General features: G+C 29.6%; 1 protein-coding gene across 2 annotated transcripts; it reads left to right on the top strand.

Moving 5' to 3' along the window:
- Positions 1-7354: 7354 nt before the first annotated feature.
- On the top strand, positions 7355-8989 carry LOC115715576 (protein LHCP TRANSLOCATION DEFECT). 2 transcript variants are annotated; one of them, XM_061115680.1, is made up of 3 exons: positions 7366-7809; positions 8460-8734; positions 8776-8989. In XM_061115680.1, the coding sequence occupies exons 1-2, from the start codon at positions 7537-7539 to the stop codon at positions 8715-8717; spliced, it is 531 nt and encodes a 176-aa protein (XP_060971663.1). In that variant the 5' UTR covers positions 7366-7536; the 3' UTR covers positions 8718-8734; positions 8776-8989. The 2 variants fall into 2 exon arrangements, with proteins under 2 accessions (XP_030500071.2, XP_060971663.1); XM_030644211.2 differs by having other exon boundaries at positions 7355-7809; positions 8460-8989.
- The last annotated feature ends 3017 nt before the right edge of the window (positions 8990-12006 follow it).

A 12006-nucleotide genomic window follows, 5' to 3' on the forward strand; every position in this document is an offset into this window, starting at 1 on the left:
TTTGTGTGGTGTTTTGTTGGACGGAAAAGCCCGAGAGCTTTTACTATCATGCACATTATGGGATTTTGTGTGCCTATTATATGGGCACATTATGTTGGGGATATTTTGTTTGGTTTTCCCTTCCAATCTTTGAATAGTTCAGCATAAAAAAAAGGGAAAAAGTTGAAGAGAATAGTAAATGTAAAATTATTACCTTCACAAGTACAGCTATGTCTATAATCTATCTATAATCTATAACTATAATAAAAGTGTAAAAAAATTTAGTCCTCTAACAATCGATTTACAAAAAACCCCTTTAATTATTTAAAGGGAATTAGTGTCTTCCTGTCATTATATATATTATGAGAAAATCCTTTTCTAAAAAAATAAATAAAATAAATTTATTATATGATTGCTTTTTCATTATAATAATTTAGGTAAATAATTAGAATTATTTATTTAGATAAAAAAAATATATTATATTCTCTATCTGTTAAATTTATAATTAAAGTTAAAAAATGAATTTAACAAAAAATAAGTAGACATACAACACAAACAATTATGAGAAACTAAATATAGATAATCAAAGATAATAATAAAATAAGACTATAATTAATTTATTTTTTTATCCAAATAGTTTTAATCTTATTTTTTTATTAGCTATATCATAGTTTTTTAAAACAATTGCAAAATTTCAATAAATTCAGAAGCTGAAAATAAGATTCAAACAATTTATTGTATTGTTGCACGTCTATTTTTTTATTATTATTTTAATTTATCCGTGTGAAATAGACCTTTAAACTCTACTTTAGAATATTATAAAAAGATTTATTTTTTATTTTTTATAAAAATTTATATTTACTTAAGCAAATCAAATTTAAATTTCTTTATATTTACAAATTCATATTTACATTTTGCTTACTGATATTTCTTTAGTTAAACATAAAAAATAAAGATGCAAAAAATACTAATTTACGATAAAAAAAATAATAAAAGCTAATAAAAGTATTATATTTTTGTAAATCAAAGAGTTCACGAAATTCTTCGACATGATGTATATTTTAGAGGATATGTATACTTAGGTATTGTCATAAGTTTAGTAGATAAAAATACTAATTATTCTTGAAAATAATTGTACCCTCTAAATATTTTTAGAAGCCATTCGCTCACGTCCGAAGAAGCACGTGTAACCCTACTAGTATATATAAAAGCCTAAAAAGAGAGTTTTGGTGGAAATCTATTTATTACCTTAATAAATATCTTTGGTTTTATTCTCACTAGGGGTGTTCATAAAATAGCCGATCCAATCCAATCCGCACGATCCAATCCAATCCAATCCGCAAAGTGCAGATATCCGCACTTGTGCGGATTGGATGTTGATTGGCATGTAAAAGTAACCGATCCAATCCAATCCAATCCACACATATTTATAACAAAATTAAAAAATTATATATACATATAACATTTTAATGTAGAAAAAACAGTAATTTAAAAGTCTAATACATATCATACAATTATATTGCAAAACTTAATAGATAATGTATATTCTATTCTTATATATTTTTTTTTTCTACGTACAATTTAAAATAAAATTAAATATCTTTTTATATATACAATTTTTTTCTTTTGAATTTGTTATTTGTTATTTTATTTATTTAATGTGTTGTTGTAGACATTAAATAACTATAATTTGTTTTATTTTGTTGCTAGTTATGTGAAAAAAAAAATATTTTTTTATAAATATTAAATAATTTAATATTAAAAAGTAACCAATCCAAAGTAACCGATCCAATCCGCACTTTTGCGGATTGGATTGGATTGGATTTGAGCTATTGCGCGGATTGTATTGGATCCAAAAAAATGAAATTCGCACTAAGTGCGGATTGAATGTTGTTTGACCAAAAAAGTACAAATTGAATCGGATGAACAACCCTAATTCTCACCACCATATGTACAGCCAAATTAATATGTAAACCATTTAGTTGTTCTATATTATACAAATGACTTTATTATTATTATTATTATTTTAAAGTGCACAATATTATATATGCTATAATTTTGTAATACAACTATAATAATTAAGGGATTGGAAAATGTATATTTGATAATAATTTTGTGGATCTTTCAAACAAAAGAAATTGTAGCTGTCCATAATTACAATAACATCATTTTTAAATTTTATATGTTTTGTAAATATTGTAGACATCTAATAATTTTCTCAATAATTTATATTTCTAAAAATAATTTTCATTAAATAAACACTTAATTTTTTTTATTATTATTATTTGCGATAAAAAAAAAAATAAAATCAAATCAATAGTAACAGTTTGAGTTTCACATAAACTGATTTTTTTTAATATATATATTTAGTGATAAAAAATTAGAAAAGTCTAATATATTTGATATGATTAATAAATTAAAAAAAAGTAACTAAATAAAAATATTTAAAAAATAATATTAATATCATAATAATAATTTCATCCTACTTGAAAATATAATTATAATAAAAATGATTATTAAAAAAATAATCATTTTCAATTATGGTTATGTTATTTTAGTTGTTCATTTTATTAAATATTTTTGTCTAATCTATTTCATATTTTAATAATTGAATTTATGAGCTATTGATATTTTAATTATATGTTGACAATAGACTATTTTTTTGAGTGAATTTTAATTAGTTTCAGTTAAGTGATAAATTTTGTAAGATAAATAAAAATTTGTTCCCCAATACTCTTACAATTGTAAAATTTAGTTCTCTAAATTTTTGTTTTATTGCGAAAATTCTTTCAAGTAGGAAATATTACGATTTAGCTTAATTTTTGTTACCTTCTATCAATTTTTTGATGTGATCACGTGTCACAAATATATTCATTACGATAATTTATTTAGCTAATTGACATTATTTAAAATTTAATTTGTTGATGCTAAACATACAAAAATTAACTCTTAAAATATTTTTAATTTTTTTTTTCTAGAGCACAATCTATGCTTGTATTTTTTGCCAAGACTCTTGAATCACACCATATTAGCAGCACATCGGTATTACATCAATAAATAGTTTTAAAAAAATGAACGAAATATAATAAAAAGGCATTGTTGTCAGAGGAAATTAAATAATACCAAATATTGTGAGTATTCAATCACAGTTAGAACACTCACAAGTAGATACGCGACTCGCGAGTACTCACCTAGAATAGTGAGTACTCAAAGTATAAGCTACAAAAATAGACACAAACATAAACAGAAAAGTAAAAAAAGACAAGAGAATTATAGTAGTTCAGTCAGAGCTTGATCTGCTTAGTCCATTTTCTGTAATTGTTTTAGCTTAGTTTATTTGATTTGGATCACTCATTTATATAGAAAGCAAGTGTCCCTTATAATTACATAACCGATCAGATTGACAGAATTAAATCAAGATAAACGTTTTAAATGAAGAAAATTTTTGTCTGTTCTTGACTTAATTTATGCAACGTATGCGACTTGCTAAGTCACGGTTTGTCAATCCATATTCTACAGTGTCGTACTCGTAGGATGGGCCTTTGGGCCTATTTCGTTAAATGTCTATGATCACCCTTGATTACCGTCGCCAGAAAAGTCACTATCGCCAAAAAAGTCATCAAAAGTAGGGGTGTTCATTGGATCACATCCAATGAATTTGGACCCATCCAATCCAATCCAATTATTTATTGGATATTGGATTTTTCCATCCGATCCGATCCAATCCAATTGAATTGAGTCATCCAATCCGATCCGATTCGATCCAATGGATGTATTGGATTGGATCAGTTCCATCCATTGGATGCTTTAACTGGTTTTTTATTAGATTGGATTGGATCCATCCAATGGATCCCATGGATGAATCCAATCCATTTTAACCACTATTTAGGCTAATTTCATTAAATATATATATATATATACATATGAAAAAACATAATTTAAAACCTAATAATCTAACATAGATAATAAAATAATATATAAAATATTAAATAAAATAATTAAATATGTAAAATTATTAATATTAAATATGATTGGATGGACATTGGATGATATTGGATTGGATTGGATCGGTTATCCATTGGATCGGATGTCTCATCCAACATCCGATCCGATCCAATTAGATTTTTAAAATTTGCATCCGATCCGATCCAATTATGATTGGATATCCGATTCTATTGGATCGGTTGGGATTGGATCGGTCGGTTGGAATTGGATTGGATGACTTTCTGCACACCCCTAATCAAAAGTAGATATCTCAGATATAACTATATATATATATAAAAAAAGAATCGTTTATATAACATAATGAATAAAAACAAATAATACAAAATAACTCAAATAAGTTATAATTGAAATATAATCAGTTCTGTAACATAAGGAATAAAAATAAATAACACAAAATAACTCAAACCAATTATAATTCAAATAGAATTGATTCTATAACAGTGTTACAATAAATAAAAATAAATGACACGGATTAACTCAAACTGGTTATAACTAAAATAGAGCCGGTTATATAACATAGTGAATGAATATTTTTAAGCTAGATATGATATGTGTGTAATTATTTAGTAGGTTGGAGCATGTTGAATGGATATTTTTGTTTGAGTTATTTTATTTAACTAATTTTTGTGTGTGAGTTTTTATCTTAGTTGCTTTACGGAATCAGTTTTTTAGTCTCAAATTTTTAACTAGTTGATAAATAAAACTGGTTTCTTTATATTATATTTGAGTTATTGTGTGTTATTATATGTGTTTATTTATTTTGTTATGGAACCAGTTCTTTTCATATTTATGTCTCAATATTTTTTTAAATTGATCCTCACCTTTTTTTAACAAAAAAAGTTATAACTGATTTTATGAGATATTATGTGTTATGATGTATTTTTTGTGGAACTAGTTTTTTTTTTTTAATTTATGTTTCAGTGTTTAGGAACCGATTTCCTCTTTGTTTTTTAATTGCAATCGGTTCGAGTTATTGCGTGTTACTTGTTTGTATTCATTATGTTATATAATCGGTTCTATTTTAGTTATAACTGGTTTGATTTATTTCGTGTTATTTATTTTTATTTATTATAACACTGTTATAGAACCGGTTCTATTTTAATTATAACTGGTTTAAGTTATTTTATGCTATTTTTGTTTATTCATTATGTTACAGAACCGATTATATTTTAATTAGGGTAAATAGCGGCATAAGTACCCAAAGTTTTAAGTTTGTAAGTGGCATAATCCCAATATTTATTTTTAGCGACATAAGTACCCAATGTTTGTAAAACTGTAATTTTTCTCTAATTTCGTTCGTACAAACCCTGTTATTTTCTTAAACAGGCTACATATAAGGTCTAGATTCTTGATCATTGGGTCTAGACAGAAACATGTAGTATCAATTACTTCCAAATGAACTTTTAATAAATTTAAAACAGAGTCTGTACTGATAAAACTGAAGAAAAATTACAGTATTACAAACATTGGGTACTTGTGCCGCTAAAAATAAACATTGAGTTTATGCCGTTTACAAACTTAAAATTTTGGGTACTTATGCCTCTATTTACCCTTTTAATTATAACCAGTTTGAATTATTTGTTTTTATTCATTATGTTATAGAACCAAATCTATTTATATTTATATCTGAGACATCTATTTCTGGTGACTTTTCCAGTGATGGTGACTTTTCTGGTAACTTTTCAGTGACAATAACTAAGGGTGTTCATCCAATCCAATCCGCACTATTTTGCTCATAGTGCATCCGATCAGCACTTAGTGTGGATTTCATATTTTAGATCCAATCCAATCCAATCCGCAAAGTGCAGATTGGATCAGTTATTTTAGACTGGTTACTTTTTAATATTAAATTATTTAATATTTATGAAAAAATACATTTTTTTTTTCACATAATTAGCAACAAAATAAAATAAATATTTATTGTTATTTTATGTTTCTAACAACAAATTAAAATAAATAAAATAATAAATTCAAAGGAAGAAAAAATTATATGTATAAAAAAATGTTTAACTATATTTAAATTTTATGTAAAAAAAATTATATATAAGAATGGAATATCCATTTGATTTATAAAGTTTTGAAATATATGTGTTTTATATATATTAAATTTTTAAATTACTATTTTCTTTACATTAAAATTTTAATTGTATATATAAGTTTTTAAATTTTTTTTATAAATATGTGTGGATTGAATTGGATCGGTTGCTTTTACATATCAATCAACATCCAATCCGCACAAATGCGGATTGGATTGGATCGGCTATTTTATGAACACCCCTAACAATAACTTTTCCAACACCGACGAATTTTTCAGCGATTTTTTCGCACGGGTAACTTTTCTGACGAAACTTATTATTACAAGTTTTATTAAATTGATTTATTATTTTTTTCTTATATTTTAAATTTTAATTTTTTTTTTAATTCCATATTTTTTAGGGAAATTTTCATGGGCCACCTTATTTTGACAATTATTTTCAAAAATAACGTTATTTTTGTTATGTGAAGTTTTTGTATATATAATTGCCGTTTTTTTTGGTAATTTTCTATTTTTAGGATTAACAGTTTTTATGTTTGCAGGTAATCGTGGAGGAGATGATGACGTGTCACGTCATTTTGTGTGTGATACATTATTAACGTTATTTTTGTAAAAACTTACCTAATATAGTATATTCCTAAAAAAATCCCTATTTTTTACATTATTTGTTTATGCCATATAAAAGTAAACTCTACCATATTTTCCGAGGTAAGTTGAAAAATACCACTTTTATTAATCAATTAATCAAATTTACCTCTAATTTTATATTTATTTGAAACATACCTCTTTTTATATGTATTGTACTCAAAATACCCTGACATAATAGAGTCACATGGAAAATATTTTGAAGTGACAGGGGTAAAATTGGTACAATATTTAAAAAAAGAGGTAAAAATGATAGACTTTAAAAAAGAGGGTAAAAATAAAAGAGGACAATATAAAAAGGTATAGAGTATAATGTTCTCTATTTTTCCATATTTATGAAGAAAAAAAATCCCATTTACCAATTAATAAGGCCCATTAAAACAAAAGAATTCGGGCTAATTACATTGTACATTCACTTTATTTTACATGTTTTAAATTTTACTTTTATTTTCATATTCTTTAAGATATACTCACTTTTATAGATAATGTCCTAATTATACCCCTTAGGTTAATGTAAATTATGTGCTAGACTTAAGTGTAGATAATGTCCTAATTATACCCCTTAGCTTAATATAAATTATGTGAAATATATTGAGCAACTCACGAAATATAATATGAAAGCATTTTTTAATTAATGGATACAAAAACAGACATATTCCTCACCTTTATCCCAAAGAATTCTCTCACGCCCAATGTAGCCCAAATCCATTAGTTGTTGAGATTTAGAAACGAGCATCGTATATTTTACAATGTTCCTACCCACACGGTAGTACAACTCTCCAATTGGAAGTGAGTTGATACTGGATAGGATAATAAAAGCCGGATTTTCCAGTTAATCTTCCAAGGAAGGAAGGAACTGACTCAGAGTAGTTATGGCTTCAATCCCGTGGACTATAACTTCCACAACCAACCTCACCTTAACTCCTAATTTATCTACTTCTCTCCCCAAATTGAACTCCCAATTTGTGGGTAGAAGAAGAAATAGTAGGCTTGGTTGGGTTAGATCTTCCTCTTGTATTGGTCCCTCCAACGGGTCCAGAGCCAAGTGTTGGTTCAAATTTGGCAAAAATGGTGTTGATGCTGAAGGTGCTGGCATTTATGGCAGTCAGTCCCGGGATGATTTTGATAGAGATGATGTTGAACAGGTTCTCTCTCTCTCTTGAGTGTTTTCTTAGCTGTTTGTTATTTTATTATTGTTGAAACTTGAGAAGCCTATTTCAAGATTAATTCTATATTTTTTCTTAAATGTAATTTGATTGAAATTTCAGAAAATAACATAAAACTATCTGATATTGTTAGAGACTTACTCCATTTGAGGATTCGTATGAACAATTATCTCAGGAATGTTGTTCGCTTTCAAAATAAAAGGAACAATTTGTTATCTTTATCATGGTGTTGGGTCAATGCAGAGTAGATGTATTGTTAAATTAAAATTAAGTTATATCTCAAAATTTATAAGCAATAAATCGAGTTGCATCATCTTATAAATGATATTAATATTAAGTTTCCACTCTCTAACAAGTGGCAACACAAATCAATTTACTTGGTTATGGAATTAGTGTGAGGAGAAGTGAAAAGTGAGAACTTGTTTGTGTTGTGAACTTGTGGTTCAGTACTTTACATGGTCTTGTCGTGCTTTTAATTCAAACCCCATTTGCTAATATTCGAAATGCTATTTAGTTGTGGTGTGGTCATTGGCAGAACTGTTGTTCTTAAATCATGATTTAATGGTTGTAGTGAGGGAAACTAGTGTCAAAAAGGGAACATAATTGAATGTCATTTTTGTTTTTCACAGTATTTCAACTACATGGGAATGCTGGCTGTTGAGGGTACATATGATAAAATGGAGGCTCTTCTAAGCTTAAACATTCACCCAGTAGATATCTTGTTGATGATGGCTGCCTCAGAAGGTGACAAGCCAAAAATTGAGGAGTTACTAAGAGCTGGAGCTAAGTATGATGTCAAGGATGGTGATGGAAGAACAGCAATTGAGAGAGCTCAAAGTGATGAAATCAAGGACTTCATTCTTAATTTTTCAGTTCAAAAAGCATGATATTCATACATTTTCAAGTAAAAGTTTATTGTAGTTTGGTTTTGTTTTTATTTTCTAGTTTTCTTATAGCTTAATCTATGGTACCTGCTTTTGCCATCGAATCGAAATACTTTTTCTTTTTCTTCCATGTAGCAACTTGAATTTACATTCTTGTCTACTTCTCTGTTTTTAGGATTAAAACTTTGAACTTCTGTGTAGAAAGAAAGATATGATTGATTTGTAATTAGTTGGAAGAAAGAAAAGTTCCAAAATTAGTAAGATGATGTTATATAGCCCTTTCAGTTTCATATGGTTAGATAACCTTACTGTACTTGGTTGAAAGTTGGTCTTTTCTTATATTGTCTTATTGATAATCTGGTCCAAAGCTGGATGTGGGCTTGTTTGGCATGGCTTTAGAAGAGCTTTTGAAGTCTCAAAGCTACTTTTAGTTTTGTTTTAATAAAATATAAGAAGAGCTTTTTTGATTTAAAAGAGCTTTTTAGAGAAGCAATGACTCACATACTTTTTTAGGAAAGACTTCTAAAAAAAATACGGGAAGCTATTTTCTTAGTTTAATCAATCTTTTAAAATACCTAATTTACCTTTTTTTTTTTCTAAAAAAATATTAAATTACAGTTTTGATTGTTATATTATGGTAGATTATTCCATATTCTTCTCATAATGAAAACCTAATAGTCTTCAGTCAAGAAAAAATCACAGCTGAAAACACAGAGTCATTGCTTTGTCCAAACAATTGAAGGTTAGTATTCTTTAACTTTTTTATTCTCATTAGAATTTGAAAGAGATGTTTATCAATACAATTCCTAACTGGTAACAATATAGAATTGGACACAAAGAATTGTAAAAGCTCTGAAAACTTATGAGCTGAACCTTTCATTTATATAGAGAAAGATTACAAGAAAAGGCTGATAACAGAATGTAACAAACTCTATCAAAACAGAGTACAAGTGGACAAAGAACTAACAACATGTACTAACTGTAAGAAATAACAGAATACAGCAGATTTGAAAAAGTTTGTTATTTATCATCCCCCCTCAAGCGAAAGGGAGTAGAACACACTTTGAGCTTGGATTTGAGATAGAGAAATCGATCAGTAGAGAGAGATTTTGTTAGAATATCAGCCGTTTGGTCTATTGATGGAACATATCGAACTTCAATTTCTTTGGCTAGAATTTGATCTCTCATGAAGTGAAGATCAATCTCTATATGCTTCGATTTGGCGTGAAACACTGGGTTCGCTGCAAGAGAGGCAACTCCTTGGTTGTCAACCCATATTATTGGAGCAGCTGGGAGATTCACATGAAGTTCATGTAAAATAGAGTGTAGCCACTTAATCTCGGCTGATGTATTTGCTAAGGCACGAAACTCACTTTCGGTGCTAGACCGAGCAACCACTTGTTGTTTCTTTGCTGACCAAGATATGAGGTTTCCTCCTAGGAAAATAGCATAGCCTCTTATCGATCTCCGATCATCTGAGCAACTAGCCCAATCGACATCCGAGTAGGCTTGTAAACAAAGCCTTGGAGCAGGTCGAATGAGTAGACCTTCATGGATTGTGCCTTTAAGATATCTCAATAATCTCTTGCAAGCATCCCAGTGAACATTAGTAAGGGCATGAATAAATTGACTCAATTTATTCACAATGAAAGCAACATCGGGTCGAGTTAATGTAAGATATTGTAAGGCCCCTAATGTGCTGCGATATAGCGTATGATCAGCAAAAGGTTCTCCATTAGTGAGAGATAGAACATGAGAGGCACTAGTTGGGCTGGGACATGGTTTGGTGCCATCCATTTTGAGCTTGGTCAATAGGTCTGTAATATATTTAGATTGAGAAAGATAGAGACCTGATGGTGTCCTATGTACTTCAACCCCAAGAAAAATAGTGTAAGGAGCCCAAGTCTTTGATATCAAATTCATGATTGAGGGCTGTTATAACAGCAGAGATAGCAGTTGGATTTGGGCCTGTTATTAGTATGTCATCTACATACACTAATAACACAATGAGACTTTGTCCTGAACCTTGAAAGAACAACGAGTTGTTTGATTTTGACAGTTGAAATCCCTTGCTGTAAAGTGTAGATTTGAGCTTTTGATTCCAAGCTCTTGGAGCTTGCTTGAGGCCATATAATGCCTTGTTCAGCTTGCACACATGAGTGGGGTATTCAGGATCAACAAAACCTGGTGGTTGTGGCATGTACAACGTTTCTTCAAGAGTTCCATGAAGGAAGGCATTTGAAACATCAAGTTGTTTGATTGGCCTTTAAAAGAGACTGCAAGGGTGAGCAAAATTCGAACAGTAGCTAGTTTGACCACGGGACTAAAGGTCTCTTTGAAATCAATTCCAGGGGTTTGGGAGTACCCTTTTGCAACCAGCCGTGACTTGTATTTGTCAAGTGACCCATTTGCGTTGAGTTTAATTCTATGAACCCACTTGTTGCCTACTACATTCATTGAGGGATGGTATGGAACCAGAGTCCAAGTATTATTCTTGATTAAGGCACGGTTTTCAGTTTGCATTGATGCAAACCATTTGGGGTCTGCAAGAGCATGCTTTAGGTTTGCTGGTTCTTTAGGCAATAGGGATTCGGGTAAAGGGTAGGAGGTGGCAAGATAAGCTTTTGGCTTAGATATTCCAGACTTGGATCGTGTTTGTATGGAGTGAGTATTGTTGTTGTGGGAGGATTTGGGACAGTGGTTGATAATGGCTCAGTGGAAATGATTGGTGTGGGGTGGTTGATTAGAAGTCACTGGGAGAATGCAATCTGAGGCATCGATTGCTGGTGTAGGATGAGATGTACTCTGGTTTGATGTATTCTGGACAGTAGGCAAAGAAGGTGTAACAGCAGGAGGGTTCGTGGTGATAGTCCTTGATGCTGCAGGCATAACAGTAACAGCAGCTGGTGGAATTAGTGGCCTGTTGTCTGGTGCAGCAGCTGGTGCATGTTGCACACCAGAGTTTGATGTATGGGGTACCTCAGTAAATGTGGGAATAGAATTAGTAGGCAATATAGGCGTTGAAAAAGTTGCAGTAGGCATAGGTGAGTTATGAGAAGAATGTATCTGAGGTAAAGTTGCAGATGGAGAGCCAGGAAATTCTTCCTCATTAAATTCAACATTTCGAGCTACATATATTCATCCATTTTTACTTTGACAAAGATATCCCTTGTGAACCAGAGAGTAGCCAAGGAAAATGCATTTATCAGACCTGAAGTTTAGTTTATGAACATTATATGGTCTGAGGTAAGGAAAACATGCACAACCGAATGGTTTGAGAAAGGTGTAGTCA

Source organism: Cannabis sativa, chromosome 5, assembly GCF_029168945.1.
Source record: "Cannabis sativa cultivar Pink pepper isolate KNU-18-1 chromosome 5, ASM2916894v1, whole genome shotgun sequence".
In the NCBI taxonomy this organism is placed as follows: Eukaryota; Viridiplantae; Streptophyta; class Magnoliopsida; order Rosales; family Cannabaceae; genus Cannabis; species Cannabis sativa.

Bases quoted from the DNA above. Each gene is read 5' to 3' on its own strand.
- LOC115715576 (XM_030644211.2), top strand. From the start codon at position 7,537: ATGGCTTCAATCCCGTGGACTATAACTTCCACAACCAACCTCACCTTA. The intron at 7,810-8,459 runs GTTCTCTCTCTC...TGTTTTTCACAG, and splicing joins ATAGAGATGATGTTGAACAG to TATTTCAACTACATGGGAAT.